Genomic DNA, 26,437 nt, shown 5'->3' with positions numbered 1-26,437 from the left:
ACTATGGAAAAGGAAAAGAACAATTGTTTACCCTTCCTAGACACCTTAGTCACACACCTGCCTAATGATACACTTGCCTTCACTGTATACAGAAAACACACACACACACAGGCAGATACATTCACAAACTCTCCCACCACCACCACCCCTCACAACAATATGGCATCATTAAAACTCTTACCAAGAGAGCCCACAATCTTTGTTCCAGTGGAACCGCCCTCACTACTGAGCATAACCACATACACAGAACTTTCCTCTCCAATGGCTACAGCGAACACAGTATCAAAAAAATAATCAATTCCTCCCCCATTCCCCATCCCTCTCATCAACAAGATTTTAAAAATGCCATCACCATACCCTACATCCGTGGCACTTCGGAAAAAATAGCCAAGATACTAAAAAAGTATAACCTACACACAGCATATAAGCCCTACCGCAAACTTGCTACCCTTATCCGTTCTACGAAAGATCAGCTCCCTCCTCTCTCACTGCCTGGAGTTTATAAAGTACCCTGCTCTTGTAAGCTTGCGTACTTTGGACAGACAGGCAGATCAGCATCCATCCAGCTGGAGGAACACAAGTCGTACATCGTTAAACACAACTATGGCCATTCAGGCTTGGCTGACCATGTTTTGGACACCACCCACAGAGTATCATGGAAGAAAACCACCATGCTCCACCACAGCAAATTCAAGAAAGAGAGACTTTTCTTAGAAGCAGCAGCAGTTCTCAGAAACCAACCAAATCTTAATAAATACGGTTGCATTAAGCTTCCGAAGATTTGGGAAACACTCATCACCAGAGGTCCCACCTTACATTCCAGGCCACCTACTACCACCCTTAGAGGGCGCTCCACCTAGATAGGACTTTATTGTCACCCACGTGGTTGGGCTTAGTATTGTAAGTTTTTGTGTGCATGTTACATTAATTGTTTTTGTAATCCCCGTAGATGTCCTAGTGACTAGGACGAAATATAGGAAGTATTAAATTCTATTTTAATTCTTTTTGAGTGTTGTAAAAAATCCATTAAACCTCCAACATAATGTCCTCACAGCACTTAAGCCTCTACACAAGAATGGATAAAAAAAAAGGGACTATAAAAAAGGGATTAAAGCTGAATGTGAGAATTACAGAGGTATTTCTCTAATAAGGGTTTCTGGTAAGATTTATACAAGCATTCCTAAAAAGAAGTTGAAAAAAATTGTGGAAGAAAAACTTCAAGAAAAGAATTTGGCTTCAGCCCAAAGAGAGGTCATCGAGATCAGATTTTCACTTTACAACAAATAGTTGAGAAATCATGGAAATAGGACATGGATCTGTAATTAAGTTTTATAGATCTGGAAAAAGCATACAAGGTGCTCAGAGTAAAACTTTTCAAAATGATACAATTATATGGGATAAATTGAACATTTTATAGAGCAATACATAGCCTATATTTAAGTTGTAAATCAGCGGTTAGAATTAAAGGAAATACAGAACAGTATTAACACCACCAAACAAACTATTTTATAAAAAAGATGTTTTATTAACTTGTTTATATTTCATTGAATTTCAAATCTGCATCATCAGAGCACAATACAGCATTTATACGCAACAATGAGTAAGTGAAATAATACAATTGTAACTGACAAAAGATCTAAAATCCTAATTTGATGCTCTCTAATGCTGTAAAAAAAAATTCAGCTATGTGGGAGTTGCTCTTAAGATAATAGTCTTCCAAATTTTTTGTAAATTAATGCAACCATATTTGTTCAGGTTAGGAGAATTCTTCACAGCCATAGTTGACTCAAAAAACAATCTTTTGTAATGACTTCTAAATAGCACATTAGTTTTCTTCCATCTAATCCTGTGTGAAGGAGTGTCCAAAGCATGGTCTGCAGTCCTGACTTGTCATAATAATGGTAGAGAAGGTATTTTTTGTTCTTCCAGGTGGATGTTAACAGATCTTCCTGTCTGCCCATAGTAGGCCAAGTCACAAGGAACTTCATACACTCAAGGGTATGCTAGAGGGTGAAGTTTATCCTTAGGAGAGTGGATCAGAGTTGCTAGTTTAACACAAGGTTTAATTGTGGTGTGAAGGCCATGTTTCATTAGTACTTTGGCTATCTTTTCTGATGTACTTCTAACATAGCGAATAGGAATGGTAATGTTGTGTTCCTGTGTATTAGAGGAAGGAGAAGTAATGGGGTTATTTAGTATTTTATCTATTTTGTAGGAATTGTAGCTGTTGGCCAAGAAAGTATGGCACAGATATTTGAGTTCTGTGGACTGAGCTGTATCATTAGAACAAATGGCTCTTGCTCTGTGTGTAAGTGTTTTTAAAATACCACTTGACTAATGTGTCAAGAAAAAGTACACAGTTATTAGATTCTTTTTCAACTGTGAACTGGATTTTGGGGTATTTGCTATTAAGGTAGGTGACAAAAGCATCCAGTGTCTTGTCCATGGGGCCAAATGGCAAACACTTCACACAGGATTAGATGGAAAATAAACTAATGTGCTATTCAGATGTCATTATAGATCCGAAATGTTATTTTTTTGAGTCGGTGATGGCTATGAAGAATTCTCCTAACCTGAACAAATATGGTTGCATTAATTTACCAAAAATTTGGAAGACTGTTAATAGCTGATTTTTATTTATTTATTTATTATTATTATTATTATTATATTTTTTACAACATTAGAGGATGTCAAATTAGGACTTTAGATCTTTTGTCAGTCTAAACTGAATAACTGTTGTAATAGATATGGTATGAAGGTCAGCATTAAAAAGACAAAGACAATGAAAACTGGCAGAAACATTGAAAATATCAACTGTATTGTGAATGAGAACCTATAGTACAAGTAAAACATTTCAGATAATTAGGAATGATTCTTAGTGAAGATGGCAAATTAAATATGGAAATAGATAACAGAATCAACAAAGCTGGTATGGTAGGAAGTCAACTGAATAAATTTATATGGAATAATCTAGCCAAAACACTAAATTAGCTGTATACAAGACAGTGTTCAAACCAATTTTAACTTATGGATCTGAGAGCTGGGTTAGAAATGAAACACTTAACCAAAGACTAGAGACCACAGATATGAGAGTCCTGAGAAAGATTAGAGGGGTGAACAGGTGGCATCAGTGGCAATGTCATATTAAAAACGAGGATATTAGAAAAGAACTTAACATTGTTGGCATCCAGGAATGTGTTAGCAGAGCTAATCTCAAGTGGTATGGTCACTTAAACAGAATGGGAGAGGAAAGATTAGCAAAACAAGTGTTCTTTGCCAGGTTGGCAGGAAAAATACCCAGAGGAAGACCAAGACATAGGTGGATTGATACAGTAAAAAGTGCCTTAGAAGACAGAAATATAATCGGATAATATTGGAATCTTGACAGGTAACAGCCTGATTTGGAGGAAAATTGTAGATAGGAAGTAAGTAACGTTGTAAATTTTTCATGTAGTACTATCATATCCTGTATACCCCCTTGAGGGTATATACCAGGAATTTGATGATGATCTTTTGTTAGCTACAATTGTATTGTTTCACTTACTCACTGTCATGTATATATGCTGTGTTGTGCCCTGATGATGCTGATTTGATATTCAGCGAAATATAAGAAAGCTAATGAAACATAATTTTTTTTTTCCTAATTTTTTTTTTTTATAAAATACTTTGGTGTTGTTAATACCGTTAAAAATAAGTCATGATGAAACCACTATCCTGTATTTCCTTTAATTCTAACTGCTGATTTACAACTTAAATATAGGCTATATATTGCTCTGTATAATGTTCCATTAACCCCATATAATTGTTAATTATATGGGATAAATGATTAATTAATAATTGCATTAATATGCCAAAAATTTGAAAACTGCTTCTTAAGAGCGACTCCCACATAGCTGATTTTTTTTTAACATTAGAGGGTGCCTAATTAGGACTTTAGATCTTTTGTCAGTTACAATTGTATTGTTTCACTTCTAACTGGTACATATACATGCTGTGTTGTGCTCTGATGATGCTGATTGAAATTCAGTGAAATATAAGCAAGTTAATAAAACTTTTTTTTTTAATATATAAAATAGTTCATTTGTTGTTGTTAATACTTTTAAAAATAAGTTGTGAATAACCTTCAATACCTAAGCTTATCTGTTAGAATGGTTTGATGTAAAATCATGGTTAAGATAAGGATGAATGTTATCTCCACTCCTATTCATCATCTACATAAGTCACATTATGAAAAAAAAGCAGCATTAAACCTGGAAATATCAAACTTAGCCATTTGTGTTATGCAGATGATGTTGTACTCCTAAATACATCTAGTACATGTCTCCAGGATTCTCTAACTAAACCCAATAACAGCTGTAACAAATTTGTCCTGAAAATCAGCAATAAAAAAAAAGACCAAAACTATGAAATAGGCAGGAACATAGAAAAATTCAAGATCATTCTCAATGGAAAACCTATAGAACAAGTAAAATATTTCAGCTATTTATGCACAATTTTTAGTGAAGGTGGCAAATTAAGTTTGGAAATAAACAAATAAGAATAAGCAAAGCTGGTAAGGTAGGGTGACAGTTGAGTAAATTTATATGAAATACAAGAGAAATTAGCCAAAACGTGAAACTAGCAGTATACAAAACAGTGTTCAAACCAGTTTTAAGCTTTGTATTTGAGAGTTGGGTTAGAAATAAAGTACTTGATCAAAGACCAGAGACCACAGATATGAGTTCGAGTTCTGAGAAAAATTAAGGAAGCGAATTGATGGCATCAATGGAAGAATCTTATTTAAAATGCAGATACCAGAAAGGAACTTGACATTGTTAACATTCAAGGATGTGTGAGCAGAGCTAACTAAGTTGATATGACCACTTAAACAGAATGGGAGGGGAAGGTTAGCAAAACAGGTGTTTGATGGTAGGAAAGGGACAGAGGAAGAACAAGATCTAGGTAGACTGATTGAGTCAGAAGTTTTGATTATATAAAGAAACCTGTGGAGAATTCATGACTAAATAAACACAAGTAAAACCACAGTAGCAGGTTTTTTTTTTAATACGTAAATATTTCGACCTAAGTGTCTTAGGACATCGTCAGTACAGTTGAGAACAATACTAGGAATAACATACAGATAGGGCGCATGAATACAATGGAATCCAAATTCGTACAGCAGTACTTTCTAGCATAAAAAAAAATAAAAAATACATTAGATTATTTAGATTAAATTAAAATTAAAATTAAATTATTTTACACAATTTTGTATGGCAATTTCCCAAACTTTAGGAATGGCAAGAACATCAGTGCGGTTTAGATTGGGTCTGTGAAGTAGAGCTTCAGCACTTTCTTTATATAAACGTTCATGTTTATATAAAATCATGAGGTACCATGCTCGTACACACACATGCCTGGTGTGTACGAGCATGGTACCTTGTACACACCAGGTAGTAACAGAGGTGGGAGTTTGTCTTTAGGCGAAGGTAACAAGTTGTAGATCTGGTTGATGGGTTTACAGGTTGCAGTAAGATTGTATTTTTTCATAATTTTTGAAAGTCGCTCTGAGATGCCTTTGACATAAGGTATGGGAATCCTATGGGCTTGTTCTTGTCTAGGTTGATGTGTGGGGGAAGTGACTTATGAATTTTTTGAGTTGTTTTAAGATTGTATCCATTTAGTATGGCTATATTTTTGATTATTTTCAATTCTTGGTTTAGAGATTCTTCAGAGGAGCAGAATCTGTGTGCTCTGGTTACTAATGATTTAATGATGCCAAATTTTTGAGATGGATGATGAGCAGAAGAATTGTGAATGTAGCGACCTGAAAATGTCAGCTTATGATAGACAGAAGTGGAGATGGAAGCATCTTCTTTTCTTTGGATGTGTAAATCCAGGAAAGAGATACCTTGTGGAGATTCTTTTTCTAACATAAATTTGATGTGGGGGGTGAAGAAGGTTTATTTTATCTAGAAACAGATGTAGCTCTTGTTCAAAATGACCCCAGACTGCAAAGACGTCATCGACATAATGTAGCCAGATTTTTGGTTTGGGTTGAAACGCGAAAATTTTTTCCTCAAGATCTTCTATAAACAGGTCTGCCAAGTTAGGTGATAAGGGGGACCCCATAGCTGTTCCCTCCTCTTGCTTGTAGATTTGTTCTTTCCAAGTGAAGTAACCGGAAGTAATTGTAAATTTGAATAGTTCAACAATATCAGACAGAAATTTTGAGTTAACAGGTCCACTGTTTCCTTATGGGAGATATTAGTGAAGAGGGAGACAATGTTGAAGCTAATTAGCATGTCGGTTTCCAACATTTGGGTATCTTTTATTTTAGCGTGAAACTCTATGGAATTTTTAATTGATGAGGCTGAGTGGCCAATGTGGGGACAGAGAAGGTTAGATAAGAATTTTGCTAACTTGTAAGTTGGGCTGCTAATAGAATCAACGAAGGGTCTGAGTGGGACATTGTTCTTGTGAAGTTTAGGTAAACCATATATACTTCTACACAGATCTTCATACAAGCATGAACGTTTATATAAAGAAAGTGCTGAAGCTCTACTTCACAGACACAATCTAAACCGCAATGATGTTCTTGCCATTCCTAAAGTTTGGGAAACTGTCATACAAAATTGTGTAAAATAATTAAATTTTAATTTTAATTTAATCTAAATAATCTAATGTATTATTTATTTATTTATTTTTACGCTAGAAAGCGCTGCTGCACGCATTTGGATTCCATTGCATTCATGCGCCCCTATCTGTATGTTATTCCTAGTATTGTTCTCAACTGTACTGACAATGTCCTAAGACACTTAGGAATATTTACGTATTAAAAAAACCTATTATTGTGGTTTTACATGTGTTTATTTAGTCACGAGTCAGAAGTGGCTTAGAAGAACGAAACTTTAGATATGACAATATTCGAGTAAAGACAAGTAACAGAATAATTTGGAAGAAAACTGTTGATAATAGATTAATATAGTACGCCCACAGTTTGTAGATCTCTGCTTGGTGACTTGCTAAGAATAGTCAATTCATGCTAAAGGGGAGAAAGAAATGAAGGATGTACGAATTGGTCGCCAACATGCGAAATCACATGCTTTATAGGTAAAATTTTCCACCAGTTATACAAGCAACATAGTTAACTACAATGATCATAAAAGAGAAGTTAATTTTCCAACGTGTAATAATAAACAACTCATCCCACAATACGGACTGATTACCCTATTATCGGAATGGATTCTCCTCCAGTTGACATGCGCAGAGGTGTCGAAAGGTCTTGAATCTGTGGGCATACTATAATAATATAAACTTAATCATGTAGTGTTGCCATAGTAGCCTGAACACCCTTTGAGGGTATATATCAGGAAATTGATGAAAATTAATTTTTCATCGTCAGCAAACAACTGAATAATTCCCTTCAAATCATTTCCTATATCATCTATGTACAAATTAAACAGCAATAGTCCAAGCAGAGAGCCTTGAGGTACACTGCCAGTCACCTGCTTTCTCCTAAATTTTGCTCGTTCATATACTACTCTTTGGTATCTATCATTCAGCCATTGTATCACCAGGTTCATATCCATTCCATTCATTCTAATTTACATAAGCATTCCATGTGATATGCTGTCAAATGCCTTCATAAAAAATAATAATATCATTGTAAAGCCATTTCCTTGCCCCATCTCAAATGTCATGCAATTATAAAAAGAATAAATTGCTAATATCAACTATAAAATATCTGAATTCTGTTTTTGACCATTGCCAATCTCTTTTATGCAATGGAACTATTTTGCCTTCCTTCCTTCAACTTCCTTAGGATTTACCTAAGCTGAGAATTAAGTTAAATACCTAGCAGATGCAATGCCAATTCCTTTGCCAATTGTAGCAATACATGATTTGATATCCCATTTAATTCCATGGTCAGTACAGTTGAGATTCTGCAATATTTTGAGAATTTCCATTTCATCAATCTCTATTCCATCAGTTCCTGTCACATCTTTCCTTCAGCAACACTATCACTTGGATAACAGACCTTTACCAAAGTGGTCACTCAGTAACAACCATTTTGCCTGAATGTGTGACGTCACTACCATAAGCATTCATGAAAGATACCTATTCTTCTATAATTATTATTCTTTTACTTGCCAAATAGTAAAAGAACTGTTTGGGATTTCATTTAGCCTGCTCAGCTAATTTCTTCTTGTAATATGGTTTTGCCTTCCCTGGGTATACAGTATAATAATGCTTTCTTCAAACACTCCCCCCCCCCCCCCGATCATCTCCCATGCACATAACAACAGATAACACCACACTTAATTTTACCTAAGGTCAACCATGTTTTTTTTTTTTTTTTTTGGTAATCTGCATTCTCTCTCTCTCTAATCTGAATTTGTAGGAATTATTTTTCTTTCTAGAAGACTTTCTGATTGCTCAAATTTCTCTTCACAAAAAAAGCCAAATTATATGATGCAAATCTTTTATATAAATGCAGACATTTTAAAAATATACTTAATGTAATACAATAAAATAGGTCCTTTTTAAAATTTTGGATTCAGGGTCATCTCTCTCAAATTAAAAAAGAAAAAAAAAAATTAAAAGATGTTCATTACAAGTAAAGAGACATTATGGACAATTATCAAAAATCATCAATATCAATAATAAATAAAGTATATATAAAAGACACCAGCAATCTAGAAGACTACACAATATCTGTATTACATATATAAGTTAAATATATTGTTCTGTAAATAGTTCCATTTATGACATATTCACGAGAACAAGAAAATGTTTTAAACATTATTCTTCTGATATCATACTGTATGGTTTTCAAGGTCTAGATAATTCATAAATACTAGAGAAATTGATGGGAGTGCAATATGTCTTAAAATACAAATTTGCTCCTGACAGCTTCCATTTGGCCTGAGCTTTATAGTACATTTGATTTATTTATTTTTCTCAATAAGAACTTTAAAATTATTTTATTTATTAAAAAAAAAAAAAAAACGTTTAAGAGTTAAATTTCTCATACAATATATAATCCACTATTCTAGTATTACTCTTTATAATGACAACTAAAAACTTTTTAAAGAAATTCTTCCATTATATACTGCACAGGTTTGTCAGTAAGTATATTTAAAGCATGTTATAAGACTTTGTCAGTGTCAAAAGATATGACTACTTTTTTTAATTACTTGTAAGCTGATAGTGGGAAACTGTTTTACAAAACAGATTACTCATGTAAAAAGAAAAAATAACTGAATTTTATGATAGAGCAATAGCACAACTGTAAATGACAGAAAAATAAACAGTGTGTGTGTAGATGAGGCATCACAGATTGAAGAAGTTCAGCATAGTCATAATAATAACTTAGACCAATTTGCAAGGGCTAATGACAAAGAAACTGGGATTAACTCTGATGAGGAGTTATTATGAGTGTTATTTTCCTTCATGAGAATAAGTGTAGCATATCATATATGTACATATGTGGACAACATAGTGTGATGTTTTGCAACATGGAAGACCATAAATCCTGTGCATGAAAGTGACCACATGGTCCACTAGTTAAGATTGTTCTGGTTCACGATATTTAATATCTTTATTATGTTCTTTACACAGCACTCCATGGCAGATCTCCTTGATTGACCAAATTCAGACAAACCATAGACACAAGAAACATAAACACCAGGAAATGCTAGCAGAAGTAGCTTATCCTCCAACAGCATTCTCTGGATAAATGTTGCAGGATAAACCTATTCCATTCAGAATTTAAATGTCTCCCTTTCACAATACTGATCTGAAATTTTTAAGGTTATATGCATTCATGAATGGTATTTTTGCAATATAGCAGGGTTCATTAATAGAGCATTAAGAGTTTGTAGAAAAATTAATTCCATTCATTCAAGTTTACCTTTGAAACTGAAAATAACTCTCTCAAATGTTATTTCCTTCCATGAGGATAAGTATAGCATATAACACTGTTACTTTTCAGTAACACGTTTTTTTTTATTTTTTTTTGTCTGTAACCCTTGCTAAATGGTCCTAAGTGCAACTTGAGATTAACTCATTTCTCCTCATTCTTTGCCTATCAGACAACCTTTAAATTCTGCTTTACAGAAGACACACACACATGCATATACACCATTATTCATGTAAAAAAAACCAGCACTATCTTGGTTCCATGGATTTTGTTATAGCACATACATACTTTTTTTTCACTCTTTTTTTTTTCTCAGTGTGAGCAAACAAAGTTTGCGCCTGAAAGTATCTTCAGGACTGGGGTAAGGTGGTATAACACCAGGGCAACTCGTTGCACACTTGGAAAAAGGATTAAACTAATTTTATTATACTCTAACCAAGTGAAAAATAAACTTTCAACATCTTTCTCTAAATCCAGAGTAATTTATTAAAAAAGGGTGGCACACCATTTGGCAACTCCTATAGGTAGAGATGACCTGCTAATGCTTCTGCCTGGTATCTCCACTTGGGCCTGGCTCCCACTGAAGAGACCTCAATAAAGGTCGAAACTAGACTGGGTAGTGGCCCTTCCCTTAATGCATAACATTAGACATATCTGCAAGGAGATGTGTTTTGCATTATAGGAGATACTGAGATAGGAGTGTTGGTATCTTGCTCCACCTTTGCAACGAGTTGCCCTGGTGTTGTACCACCTTACCCCAGTCCTGAAGATACTTTCAGGCGCAAACTTTGTTTGCTCACACTTGGAAAAAGGATTAAACTAATTTTATTATACTCTAACCAAGTGAAAAATAAACTTTTAACATGGAACTTTGTAAATACAAAGTAGTAACAATGTTGACAGTTAATCTTTTGGACAATGTGACATATTGCAGATTTAGTTGATGGGCTTGAAGATGATGAGTTGAATTTCTTCAAAATCTCTTTGAGGGAAGAATTTCTTCCCTCGTCGTACAAAAGAAGGATTCTATAGAAGTCATATTTCTTATATCAAAGTATTAAAAGCATTTTCTAAATGTGTAGCAGAGATTTTGAAGAAATTCTACTCATCACCATCTTCAAATCCATCAACTAAATCTGCAATATGTCACATTGAATTTTTATTCAAAGAAAGTGAATTGTAAAGTAAATTGAATTAAAAAAAAAAAAAGAAAGCTTTATTTAAAGAAAGTCCTTTATTGGGCCAGTTTAAATTATAATGACTGCCCTTGTATTCCAAAAATTTAGGAAATTGTTATCCACAACTGTATTAAATATTTTTTTTTATTAACACACACACACACATATCCCAACAGCATTTTAACCTAGCTACATGTCTAGAAGAATTTTATCACAATGTACACCTTTTATCCAAAAAGAAACCAAACTTTTCGAAAATAGAAGAAACTATCGGCGCCACCTGTTGTATCTATTTGTTGTCAAAAGCTATAACCTTCACTAGTGTTGTGTCAACTGTTTATGACATTTGTTTCATTAGAAACCGAATTATATTGCCAAGAGTGACAGTGTGTTTTGACGAATGGTCAGAAAATGAGTTTCAAACAGAGAGCTGTGATTGACTTTTGTGTTAAACTTGGTAAAAGTTTTACCGAGTTTAACACAAAAAGACACATCACCGTATGCTTTTTGAAGTGACACATCAACCGTATACAGTGGTGTGTCACCGTAAGCATACGGTGATGAATACTTATCCCATACTCAAGTTTACGAGTGGTTTCAGCAATTTCAAAGTGGTCATGAGATGCTTGAGGACGACAAAAAGCCGGGTCATCCAAAATCTGGACTGAGCACAGTTAACATCCAAAAAGTGCGTGATTTCATGAAAGAAAACCCAAAATCGTCTGTGAGATTGATTGAAGATGAATTGGGGATTCCAAAATCAACTGTGCACAATTTTGACTGAGAGTTTAGGCCTTAGTAAATGAATTCATGATTTGTTCCCCACAAGTTGACCGATGACCAAAAAATGTATTGAATTAAACACTGCAAGGACCTCATAAAACAGATCATTTCAAGGAAATGATCGTTTCCTTGAAACGATCATTACTGGTGACAATGTGGTGTTTTGAGTATGAGCCAAAACAAAGTGCCAGAATGCTGAGTGGAGACCACCAGAAGAGGGGCATCCGAAAAAAAGTTGCTTGGAGAAGTCAAAAGGGCATTATCCACAAAGAATTCGTTCCGCCTGGCCAAACAGTTAATGGTGAGTTTTATCTCAAAGTTTTGAAGCAATTGATAGCAAAAATTTGTCGCATACGGCATGAATATCGTGATGCAGGCAGCTGGTCACTTTTGCACGATAATGCACCATCTCATCGTTCGAACATTGTGAGACAGTTTTTGAGCAAAAACCAAGTTTGTGTGTTGAATCACTCGCCGTATTCACCTGATTTAGCACTCTGTGACTTCTTTCTCTTTCCCCGACTTCATTTGCCGATGGAAGGAAAGCAATACAACACCACTGAAAACGTTCAAGCGGCAGTAACCACGACCCTCAACAGTATCCCAAAAACAGATATAAAAAACTCATTTAATGAATTAACTGACCGTGCCAAATGCTTTTTCGAAGCTGAGGGAGAGTATATTGAGTGACATAAATGATTTGAATAATTATAATTGGCCTGTGTTTTATTTTCTATCAAAAGTTCGGTTTCTTTTTTGGGCAGAGGGTGTACATGTTGCATTCTTTTGTATTCAAATTTCTGTTACAGGAAAATCTCACTTAACGCGAATTCGATATGCGCAATAATCAGTTAGTGTGACTGAGTGAAATGATACTATTTCCTGCTTTAAACGAGTGATTAATCAGTTAACACTTTTTTTTATGTTATGCGAAATTTTTTGTCACCAATCTGCAGCGAGCAGAAAAGCTGGATGTCATTAAGAAACATGAAAGTAGCGCTAGTGATACAATGATTGTGCAAGATCTGGGATATAGTGCATCTACAGTTTGGACTATATTAAATAAGAGCAAAGAATACAAAGAAGAAGGAAAAGTTGCTACTGCTTCTTTAAGCACACGGTTCACCTGAAACAGATGCCATTTAATGATTGAGATGGAGTATCTTCTATTACTCTGAATTGAGGTATAACCAAAAATTTTTTCCTAGCTAAAACTGAAGTATCTCAACCAAGATACAAAGTATCCAAAGATTGTCTTACCCTTTTATTAGGAGGAAATGCAGAAGGCGACTTTAAACTCAAACATGTGTTAGTTTATCATGCGCAAAATCCAAGATCTAACATTATTGAAGAAATCAGCACAACTGGAAAAGAACTTGGATGTAATGAACAGGATAATAAAGATGTGGGAAACTTGCTCAATTCCCATTTAGAACAGTTAAACGAGCGTGATCTCCTTCAACGAGAAGAACAGCGTGCATATGAAGAAGATAAGGAGTGCAAACAAGAAAAAACTGCCACTACTAAGAAGCTAATTGCAAATGAATGTGAGCTAGTTTTCAATCACATTGAGTATGCTAAGGAAATTTTGTTTGACTGTTGTTTCAAGGATACTTGCGACATAAGATTGAATGATATAATCACGTAATCACAAGAAAGATATTTATTTAACCAAATATTTCGGTCTGGAAATAGCAGACCATCGTCAGTGTTTCTACTTCAAAATATTCTGTTTCATACTTAGTGATATAACATCACGCGGAGTGTTCTAATTTTAACGATCTATTGTTAGTATTCTAGCATGTATTTTTTAAACTGTTCTTGTAATACCACTGATGATGGTCTGCTATTTCCAGACCGAAATATTTGGTTAAATAAATATCTTTCTTGTGATTACATGATTATATCATTCAATTTGTTTGACTGACCTGATATGGAATGAAGCTTCGAAGTCAGCCATTGATAAAGCGATCGCTAGGTATTGCAAATTGCATGACAAGATGAAAAAGTTGAGCACGATTCAAACATCTTTACTTAATTATTTTGTAAAAATGTAGCTCAATCAACTGTTTAGACATTAAATAAAAATTTAATCAATTAATTTTTTGTTAACTATGATGATTTTATCCTCTAATATAGCTTATACTGTAATTTTTTTCCAAATTTATGCTAACTGATGGATGACTTATAATAATTCCTATTGCTTATTGTATTCACTTAATGTGATTTTGCTTAGCACACATTAACTGATGGATTAATTAATTGTATTAAACGAGAATTTCCTGTACTCTTCTTCAACTCACACTGATGATGTCTAACAATATATAAAGCAAAAAAATATTTTTGCATAATAAATAATATTTGTTTACTGTGGCATCCATGTTTTGTTTAAATATGGAAGCTCTACAGGTGTCTTTAAAAAAGACTTGCATTCTTGTTAAATCATTTAAACTGGCCTATGTGTATATACTCTTACAGAACAAAGAAAATAAATTATAACAATAAAGAACTTTTGTTCCCCCCCTCTTATGTAAGTAACACAATTATAAAACAAATTGTTACTACATTATCTTCAAGGTACATTCAAAATGTCACTTTCTTGCTCAGAAGTGCATACGCTTGCTCTAATTTAAAATATGAAATAGTGATCTATAGCAGAAGTAACTCACAAAATTTCAATTTATATCTTCACCTTTCCTCAATGTATTAGGCCCAACAGCTGTCACAGACAAGCAGTTTTGCATTTATAGAAACCTGATGATATGAAAGGGCAGTTTATTCAATCCACAAGTGTGCGCATAATGTGGCCAGTTGTTCTGTTTTCCAAGATAAAAACCTTACCAACTTCATCTCCATATGAGATTAGCTAACTCTACCTTCAACTTAAAAGGTCTTTTGGTAGCCTTTCTTCATCTTCTAGACATGATTAAACCCAGGTCTTTCCAACCAAAGGGAACTGTGTTTACAGACTGAGCTAGAAAAGGGGGGAAAAAAATCTCTATATTATTGTATGCTGGTATAATATGGTTTTAAATATACCCAATTATGATTATATATTTAGTTTGCTGTGGATTAATGCAATAAAAGACTTGATGATGAAAAGCGCAAAATAAAATAAAAAAAATTAAAACATAATACAAAAAAAAAAGTAATCAAATTTATATAAACTAAATTTTAACAAATATATTTAACAAACATACACATGCACACACAAACAAACCTTTCACATTGGTTTTACAGTTTGCCTTATAATTTTCTTCAAATTTAGGAGTTTTTGGCTGGGAACCAGGTACAGCATCTTGACATCTCCTCCTACCCCTTCCTCTTCCCCTTCCATAGGGACGATTATTATCAAATGAAAGTTCCTCCATTCAGCAAATATCTAAGTGTGTATAAATATATATACATATATATATTAAAAAAATTATAACTGATAATATAATGAATACTTGATTTTGATAATTATTTACATCTTCGAAGGCAATAATGCACACAAACCAAAACATAACTTACTTTACTTACCACCTTGACAACAACAACAAAAAAAAAATTTTTTTTTTAAATCTAGGGCAATTGCATTTCACTCATTTCATTCACTAAAAACCTACACAGTGGGAGATATTTGCACATGCAGTCACCTGATCATCAAGCTGTACGACATGGTATCCTACAACACTAACTCACAGAGCCAACTGTTCTGATGATAATACTCTCACCACTGAACACATTTGAATCACATTTTTTGGATAATAGCATAATCCCCAAAAAATAGACAAATTAAATGATCCCCAAAAATCCCCCTCATCTACAAGACTACAGCAAAACTTATCATTCCATACACATCCAAAAAGATATCTAGAATGCTTAATAAATATCAGCTCCTTCCCACACTTAAACCATAACCTGGGTGGCCTGGCTTACTACAAACAAACACAGAAAGAACTGTTGACATTTGTCTTGAAGAATGAAAATACATTCAACCTTACCGTTATAGCAAGTTAGGAGAAGAGGACCATGCCTTGGATACCCCTTGACACAATATCCAAAGGAAGAAAACAAAAGTGCTAAACAGAAGTCGTCATAAGTCAGAGTAATTATTATTTTTTTTTTTTTTGAATCAGCAGCAGTTTTAAAACATTTGTCAATCCTTGACAAGTATGGCTGTATCAATTGGTGACGAGGATATATTGGAAAGGGTCCAAAGAAGATTTACAAAGGTATTCAGTGGTCTCTGGAGTATGAGAGCAGATTAAGAGGATGTAAGTTGCAAAGCCTCGTGAAGAGGAGGAAGGGGGGGATATGATTGAGACATATAAGCTAGTCAGGGGTTGTTATCAGGTTGACATGGAAGAGATTTTTTATAGAATGGGAGAGAGGGGGGGGTAGAATAAGAGGCCATCACTGGAAACTGTATAAGGAGGGTGTGCACAGAGTAAGGAGAAGGTTCTTTGCATGGAAAGTGGTTGATGAATGGATGAGCATTGTGTGCAATAGTGTGTACCTCCCACGATGAGACTCTGACTCCATGGAGGTCAGATGATAATAATAATAATAATTTACCAAAAATTTGGGAGACGGTCATTTTCAGATCAAATTAATATTTGTTTTCTCTCTCTTTATCTAACAACAGATAGTGCCAATTAGGACTTCAGTTCCTTGTTCAGTCTGTTATTTTTTAACTAGTCCCACTAATCAACTAAATTGTTGCTATTTGTGTACTGTGACAAATTGATTTTGTCCTCTAAAGATGCTGGATTTAATACCAGTGAAATATCAGCAAATAACTTAAATAAATGTTAATTATTTTCTTATTATTCTTGAGTTGTGAATTAATACTGTTAAATAAATTACCATTTCACTCTCCATGCAAACATGTTCCTCATTCCCTGGCTCACATCCTCCTTATACAGTTCCCAGGGATAGCCTCCAGTTCTATTCTACTCTATATTCTATGAAAAATTTCTTCCAATTAACCTGATAACAACTCTTGACCAACTTATAAGTCTCAATCAAATCCACTCTCTTCCACCTATTCACAAGGCTTTGCAAATAGCATTCCCTCAATCAAATACCCCCACATTCCAGTTACCATCTTAATGAATCTTCTCTGGACCCTTTCTAATATATCCTCATCACCTCTTTATCTCTACATGCCAAGGTATTCTGCATTACTGCCATAATCTGATGTCAAGACTTCACAACTTGTGCTGTGTGACTCATGAACTTCACTACTTGTCTGCCACCACTCCCAGATATGTCATCTCCTCTACCTCCTCCAAAATTTCTCCAACCAAGTGTATGCTTTGCATCCCATCTTGCTTCTGCCAACTCCCTGGAAAATTTTCTTAAGACATGAGGTAATATGTCATCAAATCCTATTGCTTTGTTGACATCAAGCTTACTTAATTTCTCATATACTTTCTGCTTGCTCACCAGTAAGCTATCCTCTCTCATTTCCTGTACACTTGAACTTCTCATGATTTCATATCGATGAAGATGAAACACCCCCAATGAATTGTTCACTGAATACATCAACTACATCCTCAGCAACAGTTACCAGTCTCCATTTTCATTCATTAACATCATCTTACCATGTCACATATCACAAAAAAACCACTAGGATTTTTCTTGGCCTGATTTCCTAATTTTTGTTCATACTGCAACTGTCTGCTGTGCTTACTAATTGAGTAACCATCCTGGCCTACTCTTTTATATTCTGCATGCAACAGATTATTATAATTATTAATGCTGTGCTACCTCCATAGCACCTTCTTCCAGATTTTGTGCTTTGCCCCTTCATTCATCCATTTGAATGAATGAAGTTCCATCCTTCGACCTTCAGAATATGTTTACACACTGATGATGTTAATTATCTCTTGGTTAGTGCCTAAATAGCATTTATCTCTTTCTTGCTTAACTCCTTATTCCATGCAATAGTTCCAGGCTGTCTCTTAAGCTTCTTATAATCGTTGGTCTTGTAGTTCCACATACCTTTTCCTTAAAGAAGTCTTCATGTGGACACCATTCAGGTGATTACCTCATGGTCACTCTCACAAAATGGAAAGAATGAGATGTCACATGTGATAATGTCTTCCAGTGAAATTATTAGATCCAAGACTCTTGATCCTTGCATACCCTCCCTTACATGTTATCCTAGATAGTTGTCTTTTGAGAAATTCATTCCTTATTCCCAATTTCTTTATTCAATCTATATTACCATAATTAAAATTAGGGATGCAAAGCGGGATTTGGGAAGCTGGATTTGGTGAAGCACCGAATACGGAACATTTGGTTTGAAATTTGGCAGAAGCATACTGAATTAAATTTTATATATACAATCATCCCTCGACTTATGTCCATTCAAGTTACATCCTCTTGAAGATACGTACTTGATCTCATAAGGGAATAGATAACATTTTTGGCTATACTTTCACAGCAAGCGAGCGTGAGGTAAAGCATGCACAGTGGCAACCTCCCTCAGCAGTCGGCACATGTCTTCAACAGTTCCTCTGTTGATTTTGTGTTTGAGAAATGGGTTATTTGTGTATTTGTCATTAAATATTTTGCGATGTTTTGTGCAACATGGCCCCTACACACACAATCAAAAAACGCAGTGAAGAATCACAGAGAAAGGGACGAGCAATTGATCTTGAAATGAAGTTGCGAGTTATAAAGCAACATGAAGCTGGAAAGCCCGTCAATGTGATCGCACATGACTTCGAATGGTCTCATTCTACAGTGACGACCATTTTGAAAAATAAGGATAAAATTGTAGAAGCTGTGAAAGGATCTGCTTCCATTAAATCGACGATAGTGATGAAGCAACAACAAGTTCCTATCGGTGATATGGAAAAGCTACTTGCATCATGGATAGAGGACCTGAACTAAAAGCACATACTCCTTAGCACTGTGACTATAACAGCTAAGGCACTAAGTCTCCTCAACATGTTGAAGGAGAAAGCAGAACCCGATTATTACTACAAATTCAATGTTTCTTCCAGTTGGTTCATGAGATTCAGGCAGCATTTTGCGCTGCATAATGTTAAAATGTATGGGAATCTGCAAGTGCAGAGAAGGCAGCCAAGAAGTTTGTGGGAAAATTGGATAAAATTATTATGGAGGAAAATTATTTGCCACAGCAAATATTTAACATGAATGAGACATCCTTGTTTGGGAAAAAAATGTCCGAGCAGACATTCACCAACAAAAAGCTAAAATCCATGCCTAGTTTCAAAGCTCTTAATGCCCGTATTGCGATTCTGTTACACGTGGCTGGATATAAACTGAAACCATTTGTGGTATGGCACAATGAGAATTCACAAATCTTCAAAAACATTAGGAAGCATATCCCAGTTCATTATCGGAGCAATAAGTAGTCATGGATGACTCAAAAACTGTTTGGGGATGCTGTAATCAACTGTTATGTGAGTGAAATAAAAAGTTATTGTGTGAAAGAAAACGTAGAATTTAAAATTTTATTAATTCTAGATAATGCTCCAGGTCATCTGTCTCATAGCTGTGATCTTCACCAAGTTCAAGGTCATGTTTCTCCCACCAAACATTACTTCATTGATCCAACCAATGGATCAGGGAATTCAATATTTATCATGCTATTAAAAATATTGCTGTGGCTTGGGATGAAGTGACCTCTCAATGTATGAGTGGTATATGGGAAAAGACATTAAAAAGGTTTCTGAATGATTTTGGAAGTTTGTAATATTGGGCCTAGCAAGCAATCTGAATCTCGAAGTGAATGATGATGACATAATTCAACTCATAGAAACCCCTGAAGAGTTGATCAACGAAGAAGTGGTTGAACTGGAGGAACAATGTGTTACAGAAGAGGAAGAATGAGAAAAGGAAGAGGAAAAAAGAGAAACAAGGAGAGGTAGTTAAACAATTTACAATGAAGGGGTCTTGCGGAAATGTTCTATACAGTTAGCGATGTTCTCAAAATGGCTGAAAACATGCACTCCCAATGTTGAACGCTACTTAATAATAGAAACAAAAGTACATGATGCATTTGCTTGCTATGAACAAATTTATGATGAAAAGAAGAAGAAGAATAAGCAAAGCACATTGGACATTTTCATCAAAAAAACAAAGGTTACACCAGAAGAGCCACAGCCTGATCATTCACACAGAGAAGGTAATGAAAATGTGATTGTGGAGGAAGATTTAGGTGATTATTCTCCTATTTTATAGTGGCAATAACATACAGTACACTTTTATAATAAGGTTTAAAAATTAAAATGACAGTACACTTATTACAGTTAAGTCCCTAATTTATTGAATGACCAAATTAATTGATTTAATGTATCGACTTACATCTGACTCGAATTATGTCTTGCTGGATGGAACAGAACCTGGACATAAGTCGAAGGATGACTGTATACATTTTTTTAAAAATACACTCATTAAAAATTTTAATGAGCATATTTTTTTTTGTTAAAAACATGTTTATGAAATTTAATTTACAATGTTTAAAATATAATTAATTATGAATTATGCTTCGACCAAATATTTGGCACTTCCTAATCATGTGACTATATAAAAAAATTATATATATATATATATATATATATATATATATATAATTTATTTATAGAAACTTTGAAAGTTCAAAGCTGACCAGAGAGTTTATCAAAATACAATTTCAATCTTCAGCATCGGAGATGCCTTAACTCGACTACTTAAAAGATACATGATGTCAAGTCATCTGTATATTTGCATTTTATTAGCTCTTTTGATTGAGGTTTAATTGGCCTGACAGCTGTTTCATATTGTTGGTCCTCACAATTTGAAGTCCAACAGATTCAGATCGCCACTTCCACACACCAAATCAGATGGTGATATGTGATCGAGCGCATTTGTCGCCAATCACTGTTGTGTGGTCCTCATCTTTTGTGCAGGGGCTGAGTCCTATTGGAAGGTACACTGCCTACAGTGAAACAAAGTATTGTTCATGGGTCATACCACAAGTTCCAGCACAGTGTCTAATTCTACATAATTTTGCATCAGCAAATATTTGAAGATCTCCAGTCAATCCACATGAAATATCATTAACAAATAAATTAAACAGTAGGGCCGAAGAACAGAACCCTGAAGCATGCCACTGGTCATCTTTTCCTCAGACATTGATGCTGGATTATGTGAACATCATCAGGAGCATGATGAAGCCATTATAAAAGAAGTATATTGGTGTTATCTTAGTGAAGATTTTCACAGGAAGAAGCCTAATCTTGAGTGATCACATCTACAGGAAAATGTGAATAGCTTTTTTGCTTGAACAGAAGAGTGCATTGTAGTTTTAATATTAATAAATGCAAGGTGTTTTTTTTTTGGGGGGGGGTGACAAAGATATGACTACATACTGTATTGATGGAGCAGTACTTCAGGAAGTGGAGGAGATTCACAATCTTGGGGTAATGGTAAATGGCAGACTCGAGGTCTGAGGGCATGTTGCAAGTGTTGCATGTCGTATTGATGCTATGATAAAATATACACTGAGATGTTGGAATAAGGAGGTGGTGGTGGTGCCTCTATATAACATACTGGTCTGATTATTGTGCTCAGATTTGATTACCTGGTTTTCATTGCGATGTGAGAACACTAGAAAAGGTCCAAAGACATATGACCAAAGTGACATTGGGAATCTGAAGTGTTGGTTATAAAGAGCATTTGAGGGAATGTGGATTACAGAGTTTGGTGGATAGAAGGAAAAGAAGAGATATGATAGAGCCCTTCAAGTTAGTTAAGGGATTCTACCAGATTAATACAGAATGAATTATGAAAAGAGTGGATCTTAAGATAGGAAGAACAATAGGCCATTACTGAAGGTTATATAAAAATGTGGGGAATAAGGGTGTGAGGAGAAGTTTTTTTTACATGGAGAGTTGTTGGGAGTGGAATGCATTGCCAGAGTGCATTGTGAATACAGGGAGTGTAAATAACTTCCAAGTTCATTATGACAAACATGTTGCTGGGTTGGGGGGGGGGGCTTCTCTGATGAGTCTACTGACATTATTATTATTTGACACCTCCAGGGGTTCAAAGACTCATCGGGGAGGGGGATCTACTCTACAGCTCTGTCTCCGCCACTCAATACTCCAACTGACCACTACTACCAAGTCCATCTACAGCCGATCACCACTAGTATTTCCACAGACTATCACAAACATCCATGCCCACGGCGGGATTTGAACCCGCAGCCTTTTGGCTGGAGAGCAGATACGCTAGCCACTCGGCCAGCCAGGCTGGCCATCATGGAGGTTACCAAAATAAATTTTTTTTTTTCGCTTTCATATACATTGTTTATATAGTTTATAGACTTTTATATATCTATAGTAATAGTTATTAGGCTCCTAGAGTTCTTCTCAACTGGGGTTCAGACCAAAATTATTTTATGAGCTCTCACCAGTGTTAATGTAATGCCTAATGATCACAAGTAGCCTGTTGGTTAGTTGGTTGTTTTATCTCATAATAAACATCTTAGGTGCTGTACTTCTTCTATTGTATACGTGCCTTTATAACATAATTCACAAGGATGATGTTGCCATTTGTCATTTTGTTGGGAAAACCTTAATATGAATCCTATCTAGGATGCAAAGAGTCTGAGGAATTTTCAAATGAAAATGTATTAGCTAGTCTCATAGAGAGAGAGACAGCAGGACTTCTTTCACCAGAAACTTGAGGGCTAGAAAGCACACACGTGCAACAGGTATAACATACTGGCATCATAGCCTCAGATGATTTGTCTGTAATTTCACTCATGTAAAACTGATCATCAGTCAAGCAAAACAACATTGAAAGTGTAGAAAAGCCATCTACAAATTGTAAATATCTCATCGGGATTTCTACAAATAAATAAGAGATATCACATAATGCTGTTACATTTGAAACTAGTTACTTTGTAACATTAAAAAAAAAAAAAAGTTGGAAGTATTCCACTCTCATTATTTAAATTGCAGAATAATCTCAATTTCATTATTTGAAAATTAGGTCATCATTTAGCTACTATAGTTTGCCCACAGTTTGTAGGTCTCTGCTTGGCATCCTGCCAAGAATAGTTGATTCATGCTGAAGGGGAGAAAGAAATGAAGGACGTACGAATTGGTCACCAACACGTGAAATCACGTGCTTTATAGGTAAAATTTTCCAACTGTTATACAAGCAACATAGTTAACTATAATGATCATAAAAGAGAAGTTAATTTTCCGACATGCAATAATGAACAACTCATCCCACAATATGGACTGATTACCCTATTATCGAAATGGATTCTTCTCCTGTTGGCATGCGCAGAAGTGTGTCGAAGGGTCTCGAATCTGTGGGTGAACTATAGTTTCAAAATAGTATTTATAAGAAAATACAAGATCAATCAAGAAAGGTTAAAAATGAAAAATTTAACCAGATTCATGCATAAACATATCTAAGATAACATTACATAGTCCTGAAGATTATTATAATTATTATTTTGTGACCTCTCCGAGAAGTCTAAAGACTCATTGAGGGAGAGCACCTATTCTACAACTCTTCGTCTCTCCACCACTTAATCCACAAACTGCACTGAACTCTACTATTATCATCATCATCCATACCAATGCCATGTACTGCCCACCACCACTAGTATTTTTTTGTCTGTAAACTACGTGTGCATTGTGAGGGCCAATTTATCTTTATGCGGGATGAAAACCCTACTACCGCCAGATGAATGGGGATTTTAAAATATAGTGCTATCCAAAAAATTAATATGTTAACAGTCTTGTCCCAAATTTACGTGTTTATTAACTGATACTTTCAACAAATATACAACAGTCATAACAGAAGGCCACTGCACAAATGATCCAAACTCTTAAGTCATACATTAATGTATCTTTACCTATCATGCGTTTTTCTGCTGATATGGAAAAATCCCTAATCCCTTATTACCTTTTATATAAAACTGGCTGACACTCCTAAAACAGTAAAGATTGAAAATAATGACATATGAATCTACCTTTGTCTAACCACACAGTACATATGCAATCCTTTCAGCTGCACTATGAATACCTAGGTTAGGCTGTGTATGTGTATATATTGATATACACACATACACATTATTATCAAAAATGTTCATGAATAATCTTATCTGATCTCCAAACTGTCAGAGTTAGAATATAATCTGTAGTCTGTTTTGTATTGGCAATTCGGTTTACTATGGTAGTGCTTATGCCTGATTCCTTTTCAGAAATCTTTTTTTTTAATACCTTTTTTTAAACTGATATTTAAGATATAGTGGTACAGAATATAGCTTACCTTTAGGGAATCTTTCACCACGTGTATAACGCATAGACAAGAGAGTTTATTATTATCATTTTATTTTTACTGACAGTCAATGAATCTGTAAATCACGAAACTACTTTCATAAATACAGTTAGTTCGTTTTATTTTATTTTTTTTTATTCGAGTATTTCCCTTCTTTACTATTATTATTATATTATTACATAATATATTATTATATATTATATTAATAGTATTATTAATATTACTATTATTACCACCACCCAGCCGACGACAGCCAGTATTGTACGTTCACAGAATACTAGAAAAGGGACGTTTAAAGTCTTAAAATTAAAAATTGATTCTGAAATCCATGCAAAATTATATACACCATCCGTATTATTATTCTAACATTAGCAGTACACCATCGACACTGTCCACATTAGAAGTAGTCGGTGCATAATAACCGGCAACACATGACACGCCATCGATTGATGTAAATATACACCAATAATGCAAAAAAAATGTAAGGAACGCAGCACCGATGGTAAAGTTAAAAAATAATATTTTACTAATAAGTGCAAAGTGGTATTATTATTATTACATGACACCTCCAAAGAGTTAAAGGACTCATCACGGGAGGGCATTCTACACCGCTACACACACACTAACTGCCTCCCCAACTACTTAATTCTCCTACTACACACGACTGACATGGAAGGTACAGAGGTATGTGCCTTTTTTTTTTTTTTTTTCAGCTCTCGATCACTTTAGCAACTTTTAAATATTAATTCCCAAACAGCGCCCATGTACTTGATATAAAATAATAACGTGTATTAACCATTCTCCACTTTAATGAATGTCAGGGTAGAGAAACTACAGTTGCTAGATGGGGAGTTGGGGATGGCAAGAGATAACTTCTTGTGTGGTATATCGCAGAGTAAAGAGAGAGAGAGAGAGAGAGAGAGAGAGAGATGTCACTAGCACATGGGAGCTAGCGAAATTATATATATAAGTGCAACATCTGCTTTTCAGTATATGACATCCTCAACAGCCTTGTGTAACACCACATCTCAAAAGCGGCTATGATTTTTCTTATCAGACTTCTTTGGGTTACAAGTCTAACATCCATAAGTCTGTTCGAAAAACAGCTGCATCCAAAATCCTCAACTTTGATCCTAAGAAAGCACATCCATTCTTACGGATTTTAGACGTCTTTCACTGTTCTTTTAGCCATACCTAATCTTCTTCTGATGTCTTCTGAATAACAATTTTAATATTAATAATGGATCCAAGGTACTCGAAATTGCTGACTTTTTCAATACTTTCTCCATTGAGGTACACTTGTTTCTCAGGATTATCCTTATCTCTATTACAAATCTAACATTCATAAGTCTGTTCGAAAAACAGCTGCATCCAAAATCCTCAACTTTGATCCTAAGATTAGCACATCTATTCTTTCGGATTTTAGACGTCTCCCACTGTTCTTTTAGCCATACCTAATCTTCTTCTGACTAACAATTTTAATATTAATATTGGATCCAAGGTACTCGAACTTGCTGACTTTTTCAATACTTTCTCCATTAAGGTACACTTGTTTCTCAGGATCATCCTTATCTCTATTTCCTTTGAGAACCATAATCTTTGTTTTGCGTTAATTGACACGAAGTCCTCTGTTATTACTGATCTTGTTAATATTTTTTCACGGATTCGCCCTACTTTTTGTTTGTACTGTGTGAATACTGTGTCATCTATGTGTCTCATATTACTGATCAATATACTGCCTATCCTAATTTCTGTCTTATGCTCATCCAATGCTATACGCATGATGTCCTCAGCGTGGATTCTAAACAGGTGAGGAGAAAGTAGAGATCCTTGACTAACTCCCTTTCCATCCTGAAGCAAGTCAGTTAATCCAACACCTCTTTTTACTGTGGCTTCTTGTTCCCTGTACAGGTTAGCTATCGGCTTGATATAATGTGTTGAGGAAAGACTCATTATTTTCATTACTTCCCACAGTTTCACATGCAGAACACAGTGAAAAGCTTTAGAGTAGTTTATTAAACATATTACCATAGGGAGTCTTTATACTTTTCTGTGATCTAAGGCAAATGATCTGATCTATGGTACCCTTAATTTTCCTAAAACCCACTTGTTCCTGAGGCATCACTTGCTCAACTTTGGCGTCAATCTTATTTAAAATCATCTCTAATAAAATATTGCTTGCGTGAGATATTAAACTAATAGTTCTATAGTCCTTCCAATCCTTCATATCTCCCTTCATATGCAGTGGTATAAAAACGAGTTCTTCCTG

General features: G+C 34.8%; 1 protein-coding gene across 1 annotated transcript in view; it reads right to left on the bottom strand.

The window, feature by feature from the left end:
• Positions 1-24,793, bottom strand: part of LOC150104807 (NF-X1-type zinc finger protein NFXL1-like) — a 307,000-nt gene extending 282,207 nt beyond the window's left edge. Inside the window, exons 1-2 of the mRNA XM_090395984.1 lie at positions 24,160-24,793; positions 15,083-15,244 (exon numbers count right to left, since the gene is read on the bottom strand). Of these exons, the coding sequence (XP_090252110.1) occupies positions 15,083-15,233 (151 nt within the window). The 5' untranslated portion in view covers positions 15,234-15,244; positions 24,160-24,793. The remainder of the gene's footprint in view (positions 1-15,082; positions 15,245-24,159) is intronic.
• Between the last annotated feature and the right edge of the window lie 1,644 nt (positions 24,794-26,437).

The sequence above is a fragment of the Typopeltis vanoorti genome, chromosome 7 (assembly GCF_054136105.1).
Source record: "Typopeltis vanoorti isolate ZY-2024b chromosome 7, IOZ_Tvanoo_1.0, whole genome shotgun sequence".
Classification (NCBI taxonomy): Eukaryota; Metazoa; Arthropoda; class Arachnida; order Uropygi; family Thelyphonidae; genus Typopeltis; species Typopeltis vanoorti.
The sequence above is the reverse complement of the archived record's forward strand: the minus strand, read 5'-3'. Positions and strand labels throughout refer to the sequence as shown.